Source organism: Chinchilla lanigera, unplaced genomic scaffold (genome assembly GCF_000276665.1).
Source record: "Chinchilla lanigera isolate Chin_1 unplaced genomic scaffold, ChiLan1.0 scaffold00013, whole genome shotgun sequence".
Classification (NCBI taxonomy): domain Eukaryota; kingdom Metazoa; phylum Chordata; class Mammalia; order Rodentia; family Chinchillidae; genus Chinchilla; species Chinchilla lanigera.
This window is the reverse complement of record NW_004955414.1, coordinates 23,898,249-23,923,095: the sequence shown is the minus strand read 5'-3', so window position 1 is coordinate 23,923,095 and position 24,847 is coordinate 23,898,249. Positions and strand designations below refer to the sequence as shown.

Sequence of the window (24,847 nt, the reverse complement as noted above, 5' to 3'; positions counted from 1 at the left end):
CCCATGTGTGTAAGTCTTGTTTACATGGACAAGGCTCTGAGCAAGGCTACAGGAGTCCAGTGGCTGGGTCCATGTTATATTTGTTAGTTGGGACTTTTCCAGTCCAAAGCCCTGTTCTGTTCTTAAGGGCTAAGCCCACTGAGAATACTTGAGAACCACCAGCCAGATCCCTCAACTGGGACAGTTGACCCTAAAGAGGACAGTTCTAATTTAAGTATTTTTAAACCCCACCATCTTCTCAGCCCATACCAGCCTCAGTGTGTGTGGCTCTGATGGTTCTTAAACTTGAAAGACACAGCCAGAGAAAAGGCAGTGTTGACCTTCATCACTGGTTTTAAACAAGCTATGATCGCTCTTACTACTACCCACCTAACCATTTGAGGGTCCTCGGACTGAACAAGGTAGAAAAGCGTTTTAGGAAACAGACACGATTCCCTCCTTTTATGGAGCTAGAAAAAAAAAAAAAGGACACAGTAGTGTTGAAACAATTCAAGTTTAATTTGTTGATATATGTCTGTACTTAGACAAACACTAAATTCTACAATATACATAATGTCAAGATGGGAAAATACCAAGTTTGTCATTGCACATACCAATAAATAAATACATACATTTGCTTCAGAATACCAAAATGTTTATTCAAAAAGTCACTTAATAAAAGCACAGTTTTGCAAGTTTGTCTAAAACTCCAGATAATTTTGAACAAAAATAAAATGTCTGACCACTCCAAAATTGGAAAAGACAATCTTGTGCAAATAGACATACACATTCTAGGCATTATGAAAGCTGGCTAAATATGTGTTCCCAGCAAGAAAAGTGTTACCCATCCTGACCAAGTCCCCTCTGTCACCAATGCAGGAATGAAGGGGCCAGAGTTGGGCTTCCCCTTCTAAGCCGTTCTGAACCATTATGTAGAAAACTCTGGACCTCAGCCTCATTTCCAGCTCTGCCTGGACCTTGATGGGGGAGGGAGGGACAGGAGAACAGAGGAGACGGGTGCAGTGTCTTTCTTAAGAAAGAAGGCACAGTGATGAGCTTGAAAATGTAGTGATGAAAGCAAGAATTAACTTTCATTCACCCTGATTCCTACACCAAGCTCTGACAGTCCGTCTTCGTGTTACAGTTAAAACAGACCTAAGTGTGCTCAAAAATCACACAGCTACTGAATGCAGTACTTTCTGTAAGATAACTTGCCTCTCCTGGTTAGAACATGCAAAATCCAAGTCTGTCCCAGTGCTTCGGCCCCTCCTGCAGAAAACTGCAAACTGGAGGTACAAAGGACAGGTGGCCGTAAGTTCAAAACGAGAGCCTATCCCTTGGCCTCTTCCTGGGGGCTGCAACAGGCTTACAAGCCAGGGCCCAGAGCAGTCAGGCCCAACTCACAGGACTAGGCATCACAAGAAAGCACATTTATTCAGCTCTGCTGGCCACCTGTAATCCTGAGGTCCCACAGCAACGCTGCTGCTGGGGCAGGGCGTTACGGAGGAGGAGATTCCAGGGTTACCGCGGTACGGAACACTGGTACATCCATCCAGAAATGGGATTTGTGCTTGCACGACAAAGCCATGGCCAGGACTATCCCAGTCTCCCCACTGCAGGCCCCAGCTGAGCAAAGCGTGGACCTTCTCCTCTGCAGTCACCTTTATTGCTTGTTAAGTTTAGGACTACTTCTAAATAAACAGTAAGTTTATTTACCATATAGCAAACGTCCTATTTCCAAAAAGAAAAATAACTGCTTAGACAGTCTTATAACCCCCTTGTCACTGGAAGAGATGGGCTCTAAGAGGTTTTCCTGTCCTATCATCCACATACTCCCTGGCTCCCAACACGTCCTCGGCCATGGGTCTGGGTTTTACATGCTTCCCCTGAACTAGTGTCACGATTTGTAAGGCACCATCACTACAGTATATTCAGATTCATCTAAGGTATGCATGTAACACACCAATTTCTTCAGGTGATGCCAAGTGGGAACCGAAAGAAGTTTTTTGGATGGTCTCCTCCCACTTAGAACCTTGGGAGAAAGCTGCTAATTTCCCAAATATCCTTCCGGGTGAAAGAGCAGGAAATGAAGGGACCAAATCCACAGGTAATCTAACCACCTCCTTCTTCCTTTCCCACTCATCCTCAGAAATACGATTGTTTACAGGTTGCCCTTTTCCCCAGAAACACAGACACGCAGACAGACACACACACACAGACACAGAGCACCTTGGAGCCAGAAGGAAAGAAAAGCTAGACTTGGAAAGGAGTTAAGGAAGCAAACTTCACCACTCTGCAGGGGAACTGTTTTGGGGCAGAAGGTGTCGAGTTTGGGGGCCCAGAGCCAGGAGCAGTTGCAACAGAGCTGCCTAAGAACCCGGGTGCCCAGTATCCTTCGGGATTGCTTATCTCCGCGTCATCTCACTGCCCCATCAAGGACCATCTGGGCAGAAGGTGTGAAGGGCAAGAACTCTTACTGTAGGAGAGGTCGAACACAGGTGGTTTCTGGGCCTTGGCAGCTTTGTGAGTCCATGAACCTGTGGCAACAGGGCCAGTGCTCAAGGAAAGGCAGCATCACCAGGAGTGGAGTCTAAGAGCTGAGGCTGGTCTCAAGCAGGTGAGTCAACTGGTCCTGCTTGTCACTCAATGTTCAAAAGAGGATTTTGTGCTGAGGGTACCCTTTTCACACCCCGGCTAGACAGCTCAGTCCATGTTTCCTGACCCTATCAAAACAGCCAGCCATCCTCTTGTGTGTGTTAAAGCAGAGAGCAGAGGCCAAGAGTTTTCCATTGTGCTTCTGATTTTTCCACTCCGCTGCTGGGGACTTCCCTCACTAGAATCCAGAGTCAGCTTGTTCTACCTTAAAATCACACACCCAGAAAAACAGCTGACCAGACTTTAAAGACTATCTTGTTTCTGTCATCTCTAATGTCAGCAGGTCTCTCTTTAAAGTCAGGGAAAGAAGGGACAAAGGATTACAGAAAGGATGGCACCGCAGTCTTACATCCGGAAAAAGACCAGCCAGTCCCAGCATACAAAGTCCTTGTGCCCTTTAGAAACTAGACCATGTTTTGTTTTTTTGGTGGTTTTTTTGTCTTTTTTGAGACGGTCTCACTATGCAGTTCAGGCTGGCCTTGGACTCACTCTGTAGCCCAGGCTGGTCCCAAACTCACAACGATCCTCCTGCCTCAGCCTCCTAAGTGCTGGATTTAGACCATGTTAACAAAGGCTGGTGTACTGGAGGGGCCTGTCTCAGAGATGTATAGCTCAGGTAGGGAAGATGCTGCTAGAGCAGGTGTCCTGCTTCCAGCACCCAACATAGGGAAACCCAGACTACAAACAAATGAGGAAACACCGCTTTCACTTAAAACAAACTTGTTCTCCTATAGTGCCACACTATCGTGCTTTAAGTATGTTTCTTTTTTTTTTTTTAAATTTCTACTTTGCCTTTTCAAGCTTACTAACCTAAAGCAAGGTCCAACTGCTATTTGTTCCTTATACGTTTCCTACCTCCACCTAATACAGAAGCCTCTACCAGGGTAAATGACAAGTGAGCAGAAGCTGAGTTCCCACACCTGCAAGAAGGAAGGTGCCGTCCAAGGAGGAGCAGTGGCAGTGGAGGAGCAATCAGGTCAGCCCTGAAGCAGCCGGGCTGCGAGTCACCCAGACAGAAATGCACAGCAGCCTTGCCGAGGTCTGCCCCCGGTGTGCAGCCCGCATGGAGGGGCCAGGCCAATCCTGGTCAGACTGACGTACAAAAAGACACACTACTTCCCACAAGGAAGTGCCCAGTTCCCTACTGAAATGGTTTCAGTCTTATACGTCAACTCTGATGTTTTCAAGTCTCTGGAATCAGGGTAAATTGTATGCAGAATGGGCCCCAGAAGGCCAGAGAACAGGAGATACTAGTTTCTTGGGGGATGAGGAACCAAAAAAAAAAAATCAAAGGAACTTGAGGTTCTGAACTCTGCCATTAACAAACTGGGTAACCCAAGGCAAGTCCTATTTAGTGAAAGTGCCAAGTTGATCCCTAAAGGCTCTACCCCCTCTGATCTCTTGTGGCTCTAAAATATTCTGTACTGTCCTCACCCTGTCCCATGCCCTCAGAAGAACCACCACAGAAAGTAGCCCTCACCAACCGCGATTTGGCTGACAGCAGTGGGAGCTGAAAGACTCAAGAGTGCACAGGCTGGGTCTCTCCCAAAAGGAGATTCTTCCTGGAGGATGCCATGGCTTGCAAATGGGACACTACCGGCAAGGGCTAGTGACACCGATCTCACCTGTTTACCAGGAGTTGTACTGGACTTCTCGGCAGAGCGCTCCTGGGCCAGCAGGCAAGGCTCCAAGACAGCCGTGTTCCAGAAGGCCTGCTGGTGCACCTGCAGCCCCATCCACTAAGACATTTGGCCACGAGAGCTGGGTTCCCAGTGCCTCTAAGCACACAGCAAATTTGGAGAAATAGGTCAGCTGAACTCTAGGCTACCAGCTGATCCCCACAGCCACAGACAGCCAGGCCCCTGCAAGCCCAGCAGGGTCCCGCCGCTCATCTGCCTCCACCACTCCTCTGACTTCCCTTGGGCCTGGCTGAGGCTTTCTGAAGTTGGAGGGCTTTGTGCACTTGGAAGGGGCCGGGCTAGGACACCAAGTTCTTTGCTACATAAAGTTGGTGTGGCCTGTATTCATATATATACTCCCTCTCCACGTCTCTGTCTCTCTCTGTCTGTCATTCTCTGTCACTGTGCCCCAACCTGTTGGGGCACCCACTGTCTTCTGACTCCTGGGATGAGTGAATGGCTGGGCCACAGCAGCCCTGCTTGTGCTTCCTCTTCCTCTGTACCTCTTCGGGCCTTCCTAGCCGAGAGGTCACCTGGCTTGGCAGACATGGCCGCAGCACGGTACTAATCCAAGAGTGGCGGTGTGTGTTGGTCTTGGGGCACAGAAGGAATTACTCTTGTCCCTTCACACCCACCCACTGGTCCCTCGCCTCGGCATCAGAGGCAGAGGAGTCGGTCCCTGGCTGGCTGGGCCAGGGAGCCCGCTGAAGGCCAGAGCTTCATCTAGCAGAAGGCCTATGAACAGAGGGTAGGCAGGGCTGTCTCCACAGGCAGGCAGGCAGGCAAGCTCCACTCCAGGCTGGGTGACCCCAATGGGCGGGAGGAGACCTCTATTCGCAGGCCAGCTTGCTGTCGAAGCTGGACAGAGCAATGGCAAAGGCCTGCAGTGCACACAGTGGGTAGTTGTAATCCATGGTGAACACATCCTCTGCTACCCGGCCAAACTGCATGACGATGTAGTCCGCTGGGGCCAGGCACAAGCATGGACACACAGAAAGAAAGAAAAAGGGCAGGAATAGTGGAGAGAGGAGGGACAAACAGACACCCAAACCACAAGAAGAAAGAAAAGTAAGAAAAGCAAAGGCCCGTTGGGAGAGATGGCAAGAGACAGCGGATGGCAAAGGAGAGAAAGACGCATACAAACACCAGGAGACAGAGGAGAGAAAAGTCCATTTAAAGGCTGTTCCCCTGCCCAAGACTCTGCCGAATATACAGAATCTAGGACCAGGGCTCCAAAGACAATTCTTTGAAGGCTTCCCAGTCATTACCGTTAGGAAGGGCTTTACACCTAATCTAAGCCATAAAGGGCACCCGTGCTGGCTTTGGCAACACATGCATAAGCCATGTGGGCCACATAAACTCTGGCTGGTATGGACCACTTACGGTTAGCTCAGCCCTAAACTAAGGGCCTGAAGTATCACACTGACAGTACGAGGAGGGGAGAAACACTCACGGTCATTGCCATGGATGATCTGGAAGTTCTTCACGGAGGCCTGTGTGACGCGCCCATGGAAGTTAAGTACGTAGGACTGTGTGTCGTCATTCCAGACAGGGGTCTTGTTTTGCAGCTCGATGATACTCTCCGTGTTCTTATTCTGCCATCGGGCTAGCAGTGTCTCGTGTTCCTGGGAGGGCAGCCTTGCCTGAGCCAGGCCTAAGCCTTGGCATCATCACTACCCCAAAGAGCGATACTTCCCAGGAATGGGGCTGGCTTCTCTGACCTCCAGGGCTTTTCGAAATGTATATCCTACACGTGTATGCACAAGCTGGAGTTGTGCCCTTAGCTGCCTCTCCAAAACTGACCGGCAGGTGGCACCAGGGCCCCATGCAAAATAACTGGAGTTCCACCCGCAGAGAGATGGGGGAGGATGGGAAAGGATGCCCACTCACATTTCGGGGACGGATGGAGACTCTCTCATGAACCATGTTCATGCCGGGGACAATCACACTCATCTTCCGAGGCCCCTTGAAGCCTAAGACGTTTGTCTCCTAGGAAACAGAACTGGGCATTGGCCACCGAAGATGGTACTTACCTCCTCGAGAGCCCGGGGAAAGGAAATAAGGATGCGTGAGTTTGTACCGTCCCCACTTAAACGTCTAAGAGACATCATTAAGCTTACCGGGTCCAGAGCTGAGCTCCTAGGTCACTACTCAGTCAGAACTAGCTCCTCTTACAGTCCAACTTGCTTCAGTTAGGAGAAACTCAATTCTCCCATTTGCTCAGGTTATTTGCAGTCATTACTGACTCCTCTTTCTCTAACACCCCACTTCTAGCATACCAACAACTTCCGCTGCTCTGCAGTCACACCTAGGATTCCTCCGCTGTTCGTCACGCTCTCCCCCAGGTCACAGTCACAGCCTGTTCTCAACACAGTAGCAAGGGGTCCTGTGAAGTCAGACTGTCTCCCTTCTCAGCCCAAAACCTCTAGTGGCTGCCAGCTAAAGCTGTCACTCTTCTCTATTTCTTTTTTTCCCGTGGTCTGGCCCCGTTTCTCCAACTCCTTACTCTCCCTGCCATTACTCCTCCACGCCAGACATTCGTGACTTTAGCCCTGGCTGCGTCCCAACGACCTGTACATGCCGAGCTTTCACTTCCTGCTGGTCTTTCTTCAAGAGTTACCTCCCCACCATCCTCCCTAAAATGGCGCCTATACAGCGGTACCTCAGTTAACGAATGTAATTTGTTTTACAATCTTGGAGGAGATGGCCGCATTTGTGTTTGTGTGGGGAAGATGGCCGTGGTCGTGTTTGTCACCCAATGTGGAGTTTGTGAACGGAAGCAAAATTTTACCAAACGCTGTATTTGGGAACCAAACTGTTTGCCAACAGAAGCATTTCTGAACGGAGGTATTGCTGTACCTTGGCATTTCATATACTCCCTTCCTTTTTTTCTCCTTAGGATTGATCAGAAACTTATTTCACTTGCACATCTGTTATACAGCTTGCCCTTTCTACCAAGGGTGTAAGTCCCTTCAGGGTGTAAATATATCTCTTCACTACTGTATCCTCAGTGCCTCCAACACTCTGGAGTATAGGTATGCTTGGTAAATACCGAAGATTCAGGCTGTCTCTCCAAACCTGACCAGCAGGTGGCACCAGGGCACCATGCAAAATAATGAGTCCCACCAGCCTCAAAGTCCAGGTTGATGGGATACCCATCCTTCATTTTAAAAAATTAACAGATCAGAGAGATAGAAACCCCCTGTACTTACATTCCAGTTTGGTTGGTGTGATATTAGCAAGTGACCCAACCACTGAATTTCAGTTTCCTCTTTAGAAAAAAAATAGGATCTACCTCCCAGATTGAGCATTCCTGAGATGACTCTGTGAAGGGACCTGTGAGCCACACGGGACCTGGCATTCCAGAGGGTTAATCTGAGGAAGCACAGACCGGAACCCAGGTCCCCTACCTCCTTCTGTCCAGGAGACTCCCAGGCCGGTCTGTGTAAAGCCAGGAATGATTCCCAGAATGCCCCAGATGGCCTGATGTAGTCTGAGCCCCAAAGACAAGGAAGGGCCAGCGCCCCTGTCCCAGGTAGGGATTGCTCTGCAGGGGGCAGCCCCTCCCCACCTAGCCTAGACTACCCACCAAATAGATGGGCTGGCACCTCCGGCAGCAAGTGCTGGGTTTCATGTCTAACTAGAGACCGGAGACCCAGGAACTCCAGACTTACATAGCACACAGCTGCCAGCTCCTGGCGTAAGGTCCCACTTTCCAAAGTAGAAGACGATGCCTTCTGCGGATTGATTCCATTGTCATAAATGGTGAACTTGGTGCCCATCAAGTTGGACCTGAAGGAAAGAAACAGTCAGTGTGGGGTCAGATGCCTTCTGCCCCAGGGCAGGGCCAGCTCGTCGTCCGTCCTATGAGAAGCAAAGCATTCTGGATTCCCCCTGGGGAGACTGAGGTGCTGCCCTCCGGGAGGTGAGCAGACAATGGCCAGCCAGTCCCTTCTCCAGCGCTAGCTACTTACCTCATCTTCATTTGTGATACCAAATCTGGACTGTGCACCTCAGCAAACTATCTCCCTGTGAGGCGTTGCTAAGAGCATGCCCACACCTCTACCTCCTTGGGCAGCTGAGGCTCTAAGCTGGGCACAGACTGGGCCTGTGGTTAAATCTGACAGCGAGGATCCCCGTGGGAGATCCAAGCCTGGCCTAGATCTTCAGGGACAGGAGATGCCTTCTACAGACTCTGCCCTGCCCTTCCCTCACACGCAGCCTTCTTGGGGCAGTGCTGGTACCGCAGTTTCCCGATGTAGCTGTCCCCGCCTCGAGACAGGTCCGTTGGGTCCACAGAGATGAGGTAATTGGAGGTTTTACTCTTCTTCCTCTTCCTTCCCGCCAGGAGGAACACCTGTGGGGGTGTGGAGCAAGGTCAGGTTCCAGCCCAGCCTGGTCCACAGCCAATCACAGTCAAGGGTGGCACTCACACCAACGACTCCCTTGCTTCAACTCCCAAACGCGTGAATGTGCACACGCACACATATGCTGGCCAACACACAGGACCTCACCGAGCAGCACACAGGCTTTTGTTCCTCTCAGGATCTGAGGGGTCAGTGTTGGACCCGAGGATTCCAGTCCCATTCTGGCCCCCTGGCCAGTGATGGCAAACCTTTTAGAGCTTGCACTGATAACAGATGGTCTGCTGTGGCATGCGTGCCGTAGGTTCGCCACCACTGCCATGGGCCCTTGAGCCCAGCTAGGTGAAAATACACACAGAAAGCAACCTCACCTTCTTCCCATCCTCACGGTCCAGGTGCAGGAAATAGGTGGGGTACATGCCCCGGTCCATCCCCTTCTTGTCCCGTGTGATTCGGCATTTGATGGTGATACCCTGGGGGGCCGGCCTGAGTGCAAATTCCTCAAGGTCCTGGACCTCAACATCCACCGGTGGCTCTGGGGCTGTTGGGGTGGGGGCTGAGGCTGCCTCCTGCCAGGAGGGAGAGTAGGAGCCTCAGCCCTAGGGACCTTAAGAGCCAACACTGGTGCTCAGGGATCCAAATCTGCCTTCCGCTGGGGGCAGGAGCAGGGCAGGGTCCCCGGGATGTGGGCTGGCCCACACTGCTCTGGGCTCAGGTGCTATCTCCCCAGCCCTTCCCTCTCCCGGTAGTCCCAGGGGTAGAGACAGGAGCATGGACAAGTTCTCAGGCGTCACCCTGCCCAGCTCCGGCCCACCCCCCAAATTCCCCATCCCCTGACCTGGCTGAAGAGATCAGGAGCCAGGGTAAAAGGGCCCAGCGGAGAAGCTCCTGACAGGCCACCTGCTGTCTTCACAGCACCAGTCACCTCCCCATGGGGTGGGCAGGCTGCCCTCTGAACGCTGCCATCCAACCTCCCGCCATGGGTTAAAGCTCCTCACGCACCCTGATGGACTTCCTGCTCGTGGCAGAGCTGGGCCGGGTGTTGCTATTTAGCTGGGAGGAGCTAGAGCTGTTCTCCTCCTCCTCCTCCTCCTCCTCCTCTTCCTCATCAAAGCTCATGCTGCTGGAGATGCCTGGAGCGAGCAGAGGAATGGGAAAAGATGAGCAGGGAGGACCTACAACCCCCGCCGAAAGACGTGGTCACACGCAGACAACGTGCAGACACCGACTCACTTACACACGCACACAGCCACCTGTACGCGCACTCATGTTCTCACACACACTTCCCCGCATCCAGATACACGCAAGGAACACGTTTTCTCAGGCGCACACATGAGCTGGGCTGGCACAATCCTCAGAACACTCCCCCACCCAGTTTCAGCTCAGTCCCTGCCTCTGCCCTCTCCTCTCTAGCGGCCATAATGGCTGCCTCTGCGTATCAAGGCCTACGCTGAGCTCAACCTGCATGGAGAACCTCCTTTCCGACCCAGAGTCTTCTATGAACGGGCTGTGGACTCCACTGGAGAAAGGGCCTCGGCTTCACACCCAGCTCCATGAGCAGGGCCCAGTGACTCATGCTTCCCCAGCCTACCCTGAGCCTGTGTCTCCGCTGTCCTCCCCTGCCTCCCCTGCCTGGAGTCACATCCAGGAGGGACAGGAGGGTCTGGGTCCTCAGATGTCCTGAGCTGTCTCCACAGCTTTCTCCAGGAAGCTGTCCCAGAGTAGATTCTCAGGGGCTGGCGCTGCTAGGCTTCTCCCCTCTGCCACCACGGACCAGGGACTCCCTAGGGTGGGGCTCTTGCTGACAAGTTTGTCTGGCAGCAGGTTTCTCGGGAGGACCCGCTGTATCTCTGAGCAGCCTGGCATGTTCCCCCTTTGCTCACCAGACAAGTGGGCAACTTTGAAGAGGAGCTTTTTCTAAGAAGCAAAAGGGAAAGGAAATCTGCCACCAAACCTGGGCCTCTTGGGAGGAAAGAGTTGGGTTATAGGCTGACTGCCCCAGTTTATATTTCTTTGCCTTAGCGGGGCCTTCTCTGGGTCCCTGTCCCAAAGCTTCTCATCTGTCTCGAAGTGCGCCCTCCCCGACGGCCAACGAGGGTCTGGACCGGACACAGGAAGGCCAGGCTCTCCGAGACGGGTCTGCCTAAGGAAGCTGGGACTGAGCTTTGGTCCCAGCTGGGCCCCCATGGGGCTCACCCTTCCTCTGCATCGTGGCACGGAGGTCCTGCCCGCTGGGCTGTGCGCCCCCACCGGCTGCTGTCTCCCCTCTGTCCTGGGCATGGTCCGACTGGCCCACAGTCAGAATCTGCACTGGGCCTTGGGCCTCAGACTTGTCTTCTGCCGGTGCTGCTGGCCCGCCGGCGCCTGCAGGCCAGACACTCCTGAGTCACATCCAGGAGCGACAGGAGGGTCTGGGTCCTCAGATGTCCATGAAGAGGGTGAGGGGTGAGTGAGAAGAGAGACCCTCTGCAAAACTTCATTTGCAAAACTGATTTTTAAAAAGACTAATAACTGCTGTCAGCCTGTTCATGATCGGTAAACTGTGAAGGGATGCGGGCTTAATTAATTGTGGAGGGTTGGTTTGAAAAACCCTGCCTTCTCGAGACAGACAGCAGTCATCTACAAAACCAACTGCACAGGGGAGAAAACACCATGGCGGACAAGGCTCTATCTGACCATAGCTGAGGTCAGCAACCATCCATGGACATGGCCAGCTACAGGTTATTTTTAGTGCTGGCCTCACTCTGTGTCTGTCTGTCTATCTCTTTCTCTCTCTCTGTGTCTCTCTCACACACACGCACGATAACATGCACATCCTCAGACACGGAAGATCCCTGGAGGAAACACTGTGGATCTGCATCCCACACCACACTCCCCGTGCAGCTGCCACAGCAAGGCTCGGCCCACACCGGTGGCAGCCACTCGGCTTGGCTGAGCTAGGCCTGAGTGCTACAGCCAGGACCAGAAGCCCACGGACCTCGATACCACTGTCCAACTACGACACAGCGGCTTGAAAGTCACAGCCTGTGAACGAGGGTTGAGGAAACAGGGTATCTAGCCAAGAGACAGGGCTCAGGGTAGGGGCCACCATCGCAGTCCATGATCCCTAGGGACCTCTGCTCTAGAAAGGAGCAGAGGGAACAGACTGGTCCGTGGGCCAGAGGGTGGAATTAGGCCTATAGCAGGGAGCCCAGGGAAGCCTATGTGAGCAGGAAGTGCAGATAATGCACAAGCAGGACAGGCTGCTGGGAGGCAGTAGGCCCCTATGAAAGGCAGTCTACAAAGCCAACTGCATAGGGCAGAATTGGAGGGAGGCCGGGATGGAGGGAGCGCAGCCCAAGACAGGGCAGGAGACAAGGGTGGTCACACTCACAGGTCAACCTAGACATCCCATGAGTCAGACAGGACCTGTGGGCTAGCTGAGCGGGGGCCCGGACACCAGAACGGTGAGGAAGATAGGCCTCTCCCGACCCCACAGAGGGGACCAAACCTCCGCGGGGGGCGGCATGCGGAGAAGGCAAGCTAACCTTTGTGCTTTCCCTTCTTCTCCTTCCTAGAGGCCCCACCCTGGCCCCCTGACGCGGTGGCTGCCTTGCTTCTCTTGGCTGAGGCTGGTGCTGTTGGGCGGGCGGCTCCCAGCTGCACACTGGCGAGTGAGTCGGCCTCTTGAACTGCTCAGGAAAGAACCCAAGACAGAGAAAAATGGGCATTGGGTGAGACCGGACCCCACCCCAACGGCGCCCAGCACAGCACTTCCCGCCCACCCCATCCCCCACACACGCCCCTGTGTATCTCCTGAGCCCCCTTACCCCCACTAGGCAAAGGTCCAGAGCAGGCTGTGCTGCAAGGTGGTGCCCCAGCCCCACGGGATGAAGTCAACGCCAAGCCAAAGCTGTGGTCAGCCAACAAACAGGGCAACCAAAGTTCTGAGCTAGCGAACTGTTCTGAGTCCAGGCTGGGGCAGGGCATGTCCGTGAGAGCGTGGGTCACGGGAGATGGAGGAGGACAGGAAGGCTGCATCTTCTCGAAGAGGCCGTGGCCAGAGCAAGCCCAGGGAGCCCGCAGGGCCCTCAGGCATCGAGCCTGTGCGGACACCCAGAGGAAGGTCTCCAGGATAAACAGAGCCACACACATCTGACTGGGAAAGTCTAGAAAGGTTCCAGCTGGTGGGATCCACACAGCGGGACCCCGACCTGTTCACGATTCTCGAAAGGTTTCTGATCGCTCTTATGGCACAGACCAGTATTCTCCTGCCTGTTGGGCTTTTCCAGCTCCCTTCCCCTTGACCTGACACACCACTGCCTGGGCATCGAGAGCTCCAGCCACAGCAGCTCTTTCAGACCTTGTATGTCCACCCTTGCCGCAGGGACTTGTTCTGGCTGCTGCCGCTGCACACACTACCGTTCCCTGTTGTGTAACTCACTCGTCCTGCAGACTCCAGGTCAAGGCAGCCATCCTGGGCTCTCTAGGCAGACAGGTGCCCTGTCTGCGCCTCCCAGAGTCTGGCTTCTTTCCAGCTGTGACCATCTGTAACAGCCTCCCCACCTGGACCATAAGGTCCACGAAAGCAGAGACTACGCTTGTCTGTGCTCACCGGGGACCCACAGCGCCTTATCCAAAGCCTGACACAATGCAGATCTCCAATAAATCATGGCACATGGATGAATGTGTACCATGAACGAGCACAGCAGTGGGTCAAAAGCTTTCCCGGGATGAAGCGTCAGTTATGCCTTTCTGCTGGAATATCCCCCTGTACTTAACACCAAGAGCCAGCAGAGGGCGGAGCAGGAGGCAGCTAAGCCTGTGGGAGGGGAGGGGAAAGACTGAGAGACACCACTTCCCAGGTCAGCAGGGGACCCGGTCAGCAGCCTCCCCAGGGTTTTGTCCATTACTGAGGGACAGACACAGACTGGGTCCCCGGAGAAGCAGCACGCCCCTCGCAAACGTCAGATGTCCCTTGTGGGGAAGGACCCTGGCGGCCTGCCTTCCTCTGGAGTCTTAGCAGCTGAAAATCGATCAGCTGACTGTGGTTCCTTCAATTTTCAAAGCCCTAGGATAGATTTTCCCTCGTGTTTTAGGGAAGGACACAGATCCAGCGAGGGTAAATGACTGCTCAGGGTCCTAAGGGACCAAGTAACCCAGAGCGGCAGGACGGGAAACTCTTCCACCACAGCCGCACGCACCTTCAGGGCCGCTCGCTCTCTCTCCGCACGGCACAGCCCTCTACAGGCTCGGCCCCTCCAGGCCCGAATCAGTGCTCAAGCAGCCCCTGCAAACACCGCTACCTCAGCGACACTTCAAGGCGCAGGTCTCACGCACTAGGCGGCAGGGTGCGAGTCCAGGTGCCAGGCTTAGCAGAGCCGGGGCTGTGCTGCCTGTACAGCAGTGGGCCAGGCTCCACAGGTCCCAGGACAGTGGCTGCCTTCCCCTCAGTGTACCACGGCCAGCTATCCCTGGATGGCTCCCCGAGAGGAGTGGAGAAGAGGCTGCCATGAGAGGCTGCCGAAGCAGCAAGGCTGAGGTCCCTGTCCTCCTCCTGAAGGGCCTACCAAGTGGATTACACACATACGAAGAAAGGCCCAGGGCGCCAGCCTGAGGTACACAAGGAGGGATTATCATGAAGCAGCTCCCATCAGGGAGACAGCATAATACGGTGCAAAGACCACTTGGAGTATGGCAGGGCCGGCGTCTAATCCAGGCCTGCTGCTCACTACCAGCACACACAGGCGGGCGGCTGACCCCTCTGAGCCAGGCCTTACCAACCACGGGGGGCTAATGAGTTGCTGTGAGGAAGCAGGCAGAATACAGGCAAAGCTCTAAGCACACACTTAGCCCTAGCAGATGCCCACAGACAGCTTTATTATCAGAAATGAGGCGGGTTTCCTGAAAGAATCTGTGTGTGCACACAGCGGGGACCATGCTTATACAGCATGCAAGCTACAACCTAGGCAGTAGGTGAAGGAGACCAAATTGGTACACTAGAGGCTGGCCAGAACCTCACACGGTGCAGGGCTGGAGGACAAAGCCAGCAGCTCGACGTGGCTGGAGGCTCCAGGTCAGAGTGAAGCCACAGAGGGAAGGGAGCATCATAGTTGCTTCCTACCTGCAAAAACCAGCTGCCAGCAACCTTCTCAGAGTTACTACTGCATTTCGGGGACTAGCCACCTGCATGATCACCACCAGCCCAGTAGGGGGCAGTGGTGACTGAGTCGCTCAAGCTTAGAGACCAAGTCCTGAGCGATGGGATGTGAAGGGGCCATTCCCTCCCTAGGAGAAATGGTGGAGAAGGCAGGCTCTGCTAAGAACGGCGTGTGTGAGGATAGCAGTGGGAGGCAGCGGGTCACTAGATCTCTGAAAGGGTCCTGAGCCAGGGACAGGAATCTGCGGGTCAGAAGACAGGCAGATGGAGGGTACAGAGGGCTCGGGGAAGAAGGAAGCAGGCAGGTGTCCCAGGAAACCCCAGCTGGTGTGGGGCAGGATGCTGAGACGGATTCCTCTCAGAGACAGGGTTGGTGGGGAACAGACTCTCCTACTCCTAGGCGTTGCCTCCTGCTCTCTCTAGAAACCTGGACCTTCGAATTCCCAAATTCATAGTTTTTAGGCTCTGGCTTTGACAGCTGACTCAGGAGGTGAGATCCTGGGCATTCTGCCCACTCACTCCACTGTCCACCTGGGCTGGGCAAACCCTGACAGGGTAAGTAGGAAATCCCTGCGGGGCTCCCCAAAGCCACACTGCAGGGGTCTCCCAGGCTGGCTGCCACCGGGAGGAGGCAGGGTGTACCTTGGTAGCTGGTGCTGCCACTGCTGCTGAGGTAGGACTCCACCAGAGGGGCCTGCTCCTCTGACTGCCGGGCCCGCCGGCTCCGGGGCCGCCCATCGGCATTGGCCTGCACCATCAGGGGCTCCTGGCGTTTCTTCTTCTGCTTCTGTTCCAGCAGGGCCCGCTACAGAGGCACAGGGCAGGCACAGAGAAGGGCTGGCCCTCACCTCCACCAGGAGGAGGGTGGGCTCCAGAGTGGGCCTGGAGAGACTGCCCTGTTCCCTGCGCGGGGCTCCAGAGGTGGCACTGGGGTCCAAAGCCCGCCCTGAGCCAAGGCACCCCAAGGCTTGGGGTCCAGGGAGGAGTAGCGAAACTCAGCCCAGGTGGCTGCCTTGGCAAGATCACAGCACATCCAGCCCTTCAAAGGCAAGCAGGCAAGAGGGACGGCCCTTCCCCGGTGCCCTTGGGGACACCAGCCCAGACTGCCCCTTCACCCGGCCCCCGCCTCACTCACCTGCCGGTCAAGCTTCTGCTGCCTCAGGTTGTTGCCCTCATCATCTAAGACACTGCAGAGGGAGAGAGGGGTACTCAGGGCCTCTCCACGTGACGGCAGGATACAGCCGGAACTGCCGTATCCACGAGCCTTTTAAGCCCCTCCCATCACTGCTCCCCGGACTTTGTGAACCCACATGATGGAGGAGGGAAAGACAGAGGCTGTCAGCTAGGAACCTGTGCAAAAGTCTTGAGCCCGATTTCTGCAACTTTGGGGGCTCGTTTCCTGCTAGTACTCATTGCCACAAGGACTTCCTAGGCAGCTTGGTCCCAATAAGAACAGAATGGGACACCCCCCAACCCCCAGACCCCTGAGCAGGATCAGGCGTAACTGAGATTTGGGAGATACCATGGAGAGGCATCAGCTACAAGCCAGGGCCCAGCTCGGCCTTCCAGCCCAGGGGCCTGCTTCCTCCAAATCCTTATGGAGATCTCCCCAGACTTTCCCTCCTCCTGTACATCCTTTCTGGAAGAGGCTGGGTCCTTTGGTGGCAGACCCTCTTCTAATCCTCGACTCCTGGATCCCTAGTATGTGGAGTGGAGGTGTGGATACCATCCATGTCCCTTTCTCCCTTGAAGAGGACAGTGGATCCCCTTCATTTAGGAAAAGGAAGTTAAGAAACCAAATTGCCAGAGAGGGCCAGGGCTGGGTGGAGATGTCTATCGGATGGACACAACGGGTCAATGCAAAGCACAGCAATCCACCACCAAACCCTTCCTGGACCACAGACATGGCGCACGCAGCACTGGGGGTACTAAGTCACTGAGCAGCCTCATCTCTCCCAGACTGCCCTGCCTTCCAGGAAGAGCCTGAGTAGGGAGATGGTAACTCAAACCACTTAGCTTCCTTGCTAGCACAAGACATCCTGGGGACAAATTAAAAGCACACACACACAAGATCAGAACAGCTGAATGGGAGGGGCATGGAGCCTGCAGAACTGAGCACTGGGAAGCCCCAGGAAGCCCTTGCACAAGCATACCGGAGCCAACCCCTGCACCAGACCCAAATGTGGGTACCTGTTTAACCATGCCCGAGCATAGTAGGTTTGTGTGGAGCTATCAGGAGTGTGTTAAGTGCATCTCATGTGTATGCACACATGCACACACACACTTGTGTTAGAATTGGGCATTCATGTGTGAAGGTCGATATAGTCTGTGTGGAAGGGGAAAGATAAAGTCAAATCACACCAAAGGAAAGGTGAAGCCATTTCCAGCTCCTTCTGACAGCTTGCCCTTTCTAGCTCCAACCATCACGGACCTACAGGTCCCTTAGAGGGAGGAAGTCCACTTACCACAAGCTGCCTACTACCACCTCTGGCTTCACCTACCCATCTCCCTGGCCACACCCTATAAAAACAACACATCTTTTTAACTGGCTGCTGTCTCCCCACTTAACATCTGGGGAGGCCTTTCCTGGTACCTGCGGGCTGCCTCTGCATATCAGAAGAGTCTCAAGTGAGATGTGAGGCTGTGCATACAACTGCCTCACTCACCAAACCCTCAGCTGCCAGATCATAGGAGAAAACACCATTCAACAGACAGCTGTTGAGACACGTGCCTCTAGGCCTCAGTCTTCTTAAAACAGCCTGCTTGCCTAAGAGGCCTTCGCCAGGACCTGCTGAGGACAGAAGCACGCCCTAAATATCTGAGCTGGCTGACAGAATCCCAAGGGTGGAAGGGTAGCGAGAGCTTCTGAAGAAAAGCTGAGGGTCTAGAACGAGCAAGACTCCTGTGAGCCCTGCCGGATCTGACAGGCTGCAGCTCTCCACCATCTCTGTACCTCAGGTCAATGGCCTGGCTGAGCGACCCAAAAGCAAAGCACCTGCTCACAGACTGTTACGTTTAGGTCTAACACATCCCCCACAGTCTCGAGTGTTCAGAAAGTGATTGGCTCATGCGGGTACACACCTGCTGTCAGGAGGTGAGGCCTGGTTAGAGGTGTGTCACTGCGGTGGGATCTGGAAGGGAGCCTTCTTGCCTCCCGCTCCTCCCTTCTTTCTGCTAGCCTGGCCACCAGGACATGAGTAGCCCACAGCTGCCTAGCACGGGTAGCACAATTGGGACTGACTGACCACTACCCCTCCATCTACCTGAATGGGCACAACCCAGGGCCAATCCTCCTTCCACTGTCCTAGGAGAAGCAGAAATAAAAATAACAAAGACCCAGGAAATCTCTAAAGCTCCACTCCAGAGCGCATACACCGTAGATGACCTTCAGTAAGCTTTTCCCCACTCAAACCTCCTTGAATCTTTACACAGAAAGACTCCATCTCCTGCATGTGATTACAACAGTGAACTCTGGGAGAGTCGTGCATACTAGGAGCCCCTGACATGCATGACTCAACACCCGGTCAATCATTTCTGTCACTCTTATCCAGAGTCCAATGAGAGGCACCTGGGGTGGGGTACACATCTTTTAAAATATGAAAGCCTGATTCTTCATCTTTTCCTTATTCCCCCGCCTTCCCAGCACCACACCTGTTTGTGCCACCTTTTTGTTTCTGTTGGCATGGACTTACCCTGAGCACACCTTCTTCCCATTATCGTCAATATATGTAACTGCTTTTTCTTTTAGAATTGGATGTACACTTGCAATTCTTTGCTCACTATACACAAGAACCTAGAATCTCTCCCTTAGACACATCACGCGATATCACTTCCACCATACTATTTCTGCCCTGAAGCCAGCTTACCATGGAGTGAACCCACCAGAACTGTGAGCCCAAATAAAACTCTCCTCCTTTAAGATAAAAGTATTAGGTATTTTGTCCCAGTGACAGAAAGCTAAGACACAGACTAACTTCTAAACGATACTGTCTATCATTGTCAGCTCCATTAGCAGTGCATAACCATTCCTTACTTCCTGAATATGAAGAAAATGCAGTCTGAACTCTACAACTGCATCCTGATGGCAGGAGCTGCTTGCTGAACTGCAGACCTGGACCCAGGCAGCCTGTAATCCTCACAGTCAGTTGTATGCTAGTGGCCTAGCCACGTAAGTCCCCACATGACTTTCATGAGGCTTCCTCTTGTGCCTCTTGTCACCACTCCCATTTCACAGTTGACTGGGATGTCACAAGCCATGCACACTTTCAGGGGGCACTTCCAGAGATAGACACAGTCACCCTGGTCACTCCTACACTGGTCTTGGTTGAGCAGAACCGACAAGATGGCTTCTATGGTGCCAGTGTGACTTTCTAGAGTTATTTACAAGAGACCATTTAGCTGAGAGGTAAAGCTCACATCAACAAAGCCATCTCTAGAAATGCTGGCTCACAGTGGCAGCTCAGCTGACAAAAGGTGCTTCCAGAAACTCCAGCCTCACTGACTGTGTCCTCTAATGGCCTCATGCATGCAGGGGAGTTGGTTTCCTACCACAGGCAGTGTCACAAAGCAGTGGACGTTCCACACAGTTATGCCTGGGGCAAGAGGCAACTTTCCATAAACATGTTGCTTCTTCTGCTTCCCTCCTCATTCCCCATAGGGAAGGGCAAAGAGTCACAAGCTTTAGTAACACGGATTACCAGGTAAGACTGCAGGGGGAAAGGACTTACCCAGGGCCTTCAGAGAAAGATGGATGAATAGAAGAGAAAGGCTTCTGAGATTCCAGAACCTCAGATATCTTAGAGGTGCCCACCACCTTAACCACTACCAGCTGTGTCCCAGTACCTAGAAGAAAAGGAGTGTGCATGGCAAGGGTAACAGGTGGCCAGATGCAGCGTGCGCCTGGCTGAGAAGACCCATCTAGGAGAGCGTGCGATAAACCCACCAACACCGGGAGGCTCTGAGAGTGGGCATGACATGCGGGTAAAACTGGGTTCCTGGGGAAGCCCAGGTTTCTAGGGGAACTGCAAGGGCACTAGGCAGACCATAGTCACCTGGAAGTGACAAGCTTGTACTAGGACAGTGTTCCTGGCTAAGCACAATGCATCCAAGCACACAACATCTCTCCTGAGTGACTAACAAAGAATCCCCAGCACACCGCAGCATGTGGTGGAGAACAATGACAACAATGACGGCCGTCCCCAGGGAGAGAACAGAACTAGAGCTCCTCTCTCTTGCACAGCAGGCCCAGCGCACTCTCTACCCGCATCCAGATGGCCCCGCCTCCTCATCTCCACTGTAGCACCATTCCTAGGGTGTCTGCCTTTCTCACCAACACCTCCCAGTCTTTCCAACGGGCACCGTTCTAGAGTATACTCTGCGATAACCATGCAGGGAAACAGTAATGGCTTTTTAACGACTCAAGAGCCAATTGTGCAATCACTGCCAAGCCCAGGCTGCCAGCTGCAGCCCCGCCAAGAGACTTGGACAGACAGGGTGCTGATGGATGGGTCTTCCCGCTGACCCTGGCAGCTCCTCCCTCTGGGGGCCAGACCAGGGAGGTTCAGGACAGCACCAGCCACTGGCTCCAGCCTGCAGTTTCCACTGATCCACCTGTTATGCCCAGGGCCAACCAGGTGGCTACTTTACCTCCCAGGGAGTCAACCCTTCTATTTCCACTTGCTCCCACAGATACCTCGGAAGTAAACCATGACTGACACCCAGGGATCAAAAGCACGGGGAGGAAGGCGCTTTTCTAGTACACCAGAGAAGCCAGACATGGCCAGCATATTTAAGGAGCCTGTTTCCACCCTTTTTTTTTTTTTAACACTACACCTTAAAAGTTCCAGTTAATCCAGCAGCACTAACTAGAGGCCTGGGGGCCAGCACAAGCTAGGGACAGACTCCACCATCAGGATACTCTCTCCATACCCACTTTGCCCTCTCCCCTTTCTGTCCTCATGCTTTCCCCCTAGAAAGAACTGTACAACTTGCCCCTGCTGTACTGAGGAATGAGAGAAGGGCTGTCAGGAGAGGACAGGCCACCCAGAGCGAATGGCTGCAACTCTGTGCCTTATGCCAGACTCCAGCAAGTCCACATCTGTGGCTTCCGTTGCCTAGCAGCCTAGCAGCTTCCGTGGAACATAGTGGGAACGGAGGCAGCTCCAGAAGCTTACAGGGCTGGGGCCAGCTCCATTCCCGCTGGGGGCTCCCAGTTGCACCAGGTGCACTGAAACCTTGCTGTAGAGGTTAGCTAGCCCTGCTGTGGTAATTCAGAAGTGCAAGGGAACATGCCCCAGAATCACCCCACCTGAAGCTCTCTTTTTCAAAGCAAGTGTTTTATATGTGATGCTAATGCTTAGTCATGCAAACGAAGAGCTAAAGCCGAGGCTGACTAATTGAGGAGTTGCTAGGCATGGCCAGAGGTGAAGTGGTGGGCCCATATAGCAGTGTACCTCTGAAGCTAAATCTAGCAGCAGAATGAAATAGGTGGGAGCCTGCTCAGTCAGTAACCAATCATACTGCTCCCCAGAAAGCAAAGGGAGTAATTGGTAGAAGATACCTAACAGGGGCGGAGAGAAGAAGGAACCCAGAGCCATGCTTAGGCGCAGCCCACAGAAGAACTTTCTACAGACACAGCCAGCTGGTGGAAGCATTTGGCAGGGATGTCACGGGAGCGCTCATGCAGAGTGCTCTAGCCTAAGTCTCCTCCTATGACCTACAGCCAGGCCTTGCAATCAGGGGTTCAGGAGGCTCCCCTACAGTGGGAGAGCACTGCATCCCTCATGTGTGCTGAGAACCCAGGTGCAGGACTAGGAAAGCTGAGGAAGCCCTAAAGCAGTTTTGGTGAACCTTTTAGAACTTGCAGTGATAGAAACAGCCTGCCAAAGGTTCGCCACCACTGCCCTAAAGGCTACCCAAGAATACCACTTCGACTCAAAGAAGTGAGCATCTTCTCTATATTGGGAGGTGCTGGGGCCACAGCCAGGTCCACATAAGGTCCACGCTCTCAAGAAGTTCATGACTTGGGGAACAACAGACACTGGCCTCAGAGCACGCAGACAAGAGACTGAGGACAGGTTGGCCATCACTTGTACTCATCAAGGTCCTACAATAAAGCTGGAAATAATACAATAAAGTCCCTCCTGACGCTGAGGACTGCACCTCCGCCACATGCACAACTTAAAAAAAGGGGTAAAGTTGTACAGTACAGATATTTAATGCTCTTCAAGAAAACTGGCAGAAATGATAGCTGCTGGTGATAGCAGAAAAAATAAGCATAAAACTATTATAATTGTTCAACTTTATAAGCAAAATGGCTCCCTTTTAAGTCAGAATGCGAGAGTAATCCATGATCATAAACTCAGGCAAAATTACCCATAAGAAGATTATCACCACCTATCACTGCTTTGAAGAAAATGAGCTGGGCCCAGGGAATGCAAGCCATAACTCTCACAGACGGTGAGAAACGCCACTAGCAGAGCTAGCAAGACGTCAGCTGGCCCCTCCTCCAAGGAAAACACCACATCCCCATTCTGACGTGCTGTGAATTTAGGGAAACCTGGTACCAGTGAAAGTTCGTGCACACACGCTGCCCCAACCCCTAGCTGCACATTAACTTTTATCTGTGTGCTGCTCCAGTTTGCCCTGTGATTGGAAGGTTTCCCTGCAACCAGCAACCCAGTACGACCTGAGTCCAACCTTTCCTAGGTTGAGTATACACCCAGAAAGACCCAGCAGGAAAAAAAGGATCCTTACAACTTCTGACTACAGTCCACCCCAGTCGGAACTTACCCTTGCTAGAGTGATAGAGGAATAGAGAAAGCAAGTAGGAATAAGAAAGCAGAGCCACAGGGTGCCTACCTAGCCTCTGAGCTAGGCTTCCAGGATGGCAAGATTCTGTGCTCCAGGCTGAATGTGCCAGGGAGAAGGAGGTGCGGAGTTGGGCTCGGGTTTGGTCAGATACCAATGACTCCTTGCAGGACACCAGTGTCCTACAGGACAGTCATTTCCCAGAGAATATCCTACCTCCCTGTGGTACCCCTTCTCAAGAACAGGCTTAAGCCTAGGACTCAAGCACATATTCGACAAGCTGCTTTAGTCCGTGGCTCCCTGGAGGCCATGTCCTAGGCTGGCCAAGTCTGTAGTCTGCTAGATCCTTAAATGTGTCATCACCCCTAGAGCCCTAAGTGTGACCCCTCCCATCTTCCTCAGCCTGAAGCCACTACCCTGCATCTGAACCCCCTTCACACAGGTCCTTCCACAGCCCACAGCACTGCCCAGGAACCTCTGATGAGCTCAGAAAGGATACGTGATACTCTTTGGAGCCATATACTATCTTCTAGAAATATATGCCAAGAAATGCCAGGATGCTCCAGAAACTATCTGTGCCACTAGCCTGGATGTCCTGTTCAGGGCACATGCCCTTTTGAGTCAGCACAGCCCTAGTCCCCAGTTCCCAATGGGAATAGCTCTCTGATCTATGTGAGACCAGGTGTGACTCCGTATGTCCCCAGGAGATCGCATGGGTGACTCACCTGTGCACTCACCTGTGTACGTGTGTGTTGGGGGGACCTCAAAATAACCTAGGATCCCTGAAGTCCCCATAGAAATTAGGGGCCACAAGAATTCTCAAGACAAACCCTGAATTCCGAGGCCAATGACAGCTCCGGGTTTGCAGAAAGATGTGCTCTTAACCAGCCTCGGGCAGTTTCAGTTGGTTTTATTTGGGATGCTGTCTGGACAGACTCATGGACAAGCTCTGTCAGAACTTTCTGTCAGTGACTGGGAGTGGGCTCCTTCTCCAGAGCAGGCTGTATTACAACGTGGGTCTGAGGGTCTGAGTCCTGCCACCCACAGGTATATGCACCTAGGTCGCCAATAAAAAGTGGTCCTTAGCAGTCCAGCACACTTTTTACGCACATGCCCCTCCAGCAGGCCTAGAGACAGCCCCGTAGCCCATGGCAACCAAAGAGCCAATGGGTGCCCAAGGATCTGGCGCTGCCATGGCAATGAGCTCCTTCGCCTGTAATAGAGATTGGAGTAGAAGGGATGGGGAAAGCCTGCACCTGTGTGAGGCCCACAGACTACCCGACCTTCTGCCACACAAACGGCAAAGCTCGCCAGCCTTGCATCAGACCACACTGTCTGGGAACAGAGGGAGGTGGGCTTCCCTGAGTGTGCCTGGCTTCTTGAGTACTTCTGAGCACGCGAGGGCAGTTCTATGTATTGTGCATCCAGAAATAGGCCTGTTAGGAAGCCGATTACTGAGTGTGAAAGATACTGAGTGGTACTTCCAAGTGGATAGTACGAGTCAAATATTCTCCAGATACAGGAATGTGTATGCGCACAGATACTGTATGTAGTATGCACCTGTGTAAGCCCAAGAATTGATGTCTGCAGAAATATATGGGTGCCTGTGTATATGAGCGGCCATGTGGTCTGGGTCCAGAATTAACTGTCCCCAAGAATCCACGCCCAGAGAACGGGAACTGACCAGCAGGGGCATGTTTGGCCCAACGCGAGGACATGCTGTGGCTGCAGGCGTGCAGAAGTATGGCTGTGCGTGCGCAAGCTATAAAGGCGGACGGCCCCGGCGCTAGGCCTAGGAGGGGGCTCACGGTAGTTTGCGCCCCTCCTCCAGGCGGCCATAAAGCCGCTTCCAGCAACCCAGGCAGATACGGGAGTGGAGCAGGTCTGGGGCCCCAAAGTTGGGGTAGCGCTTCCAACTCACTCCCCCAGTACTGGGAAAGGTGAGGAGGGCAGGGGTGCCTCCTCGCCAGCCGGCCCTAAGTCCCGAGTTTGGGGTCTGTGGCGACACCGCCCCAAGCCACAGAGGTGGAGGGTGCTGGGCCTGCCCGCGCCCCCGGTGGAAGGGCAGGAGGGGCCGGCGCCGCGTACCTGTAGGGAATCCAGTCGGAATGCGGTTTGGAAGTCATGTCTGTCGGGGGTGGGGCGGCGGCTGCGGCTCCGGAGGTCAGGGCCGGTAGGGGCCGGCGCGAGGGCCCTGCTCAGCTCCCGGGCCGCCCCGGGCC

At 53.5% G+C, this 24,847-nt stretch overlaps 1 protein-coding gene across 3 annotated transcripts in view; it reads right to left on the bottom strand.

Moving 5' to 3' along the window:
- Window positions 1–3,398: 3,398 nt before the first annotated feature.
- The window catches only part of Tub (tubby bipartite transcription factor), an 86,957-nt gene continuing 65,508 nt past the window's right edge, over window positions 3,399–24,847 (bottom strand). For 2 of the 3 annotated variants that reach the window (XM_005380209.2, XM_005380210.2), the window contains 11 exons: window positions 15,952–16,003; window positions 15,459–15,621; window positions 12,205–12,348; window positions 10,874–11,041; window positions 9,680–9,810; window positions 9,049–9,246; window positions 8,558–8,670; window positions 7,988–8,105; window positions 6,204–6,302; window positions 5,767–5,938; window positions 3,399–5,277 (listed from right to left, as the gene is read on the bottom strand). In XM_005380209.2, coding sequence (XP_005380266.1) covers window positions 5,144–5,277; window positions 5,767–5,938; window positions 6,204–6,302; window positions 7,988–8,105; window positions 8,558–8,670; window positions 9,049–9,246; window positions 9,680–9,810; window positions 10,874–11,041; window positions 12,205–12,348; window positions 15,459–15,621; window positions 15,952–16,003 — 1,492 coding nt within the window. In that variant the 3' untranslated portion in view covers window positions 3,399–5,143. The remainder of the gene's footprint in view (window positions 5,278–5,766; window positions 5,939–6,203; window positions 6,303–7,987; window positions 8,106–8,557; window positions 8,671–9,048; window positions 9,247–9,679; window positions 9,811–10,873; window positions 11,042–12,204; window positions 12,349–15,458; window positions 15,622–15,951; window positions 16,004–24,847) is intronic. The other variant, XM_013512014.1, reaches the window with a different exon arrangement.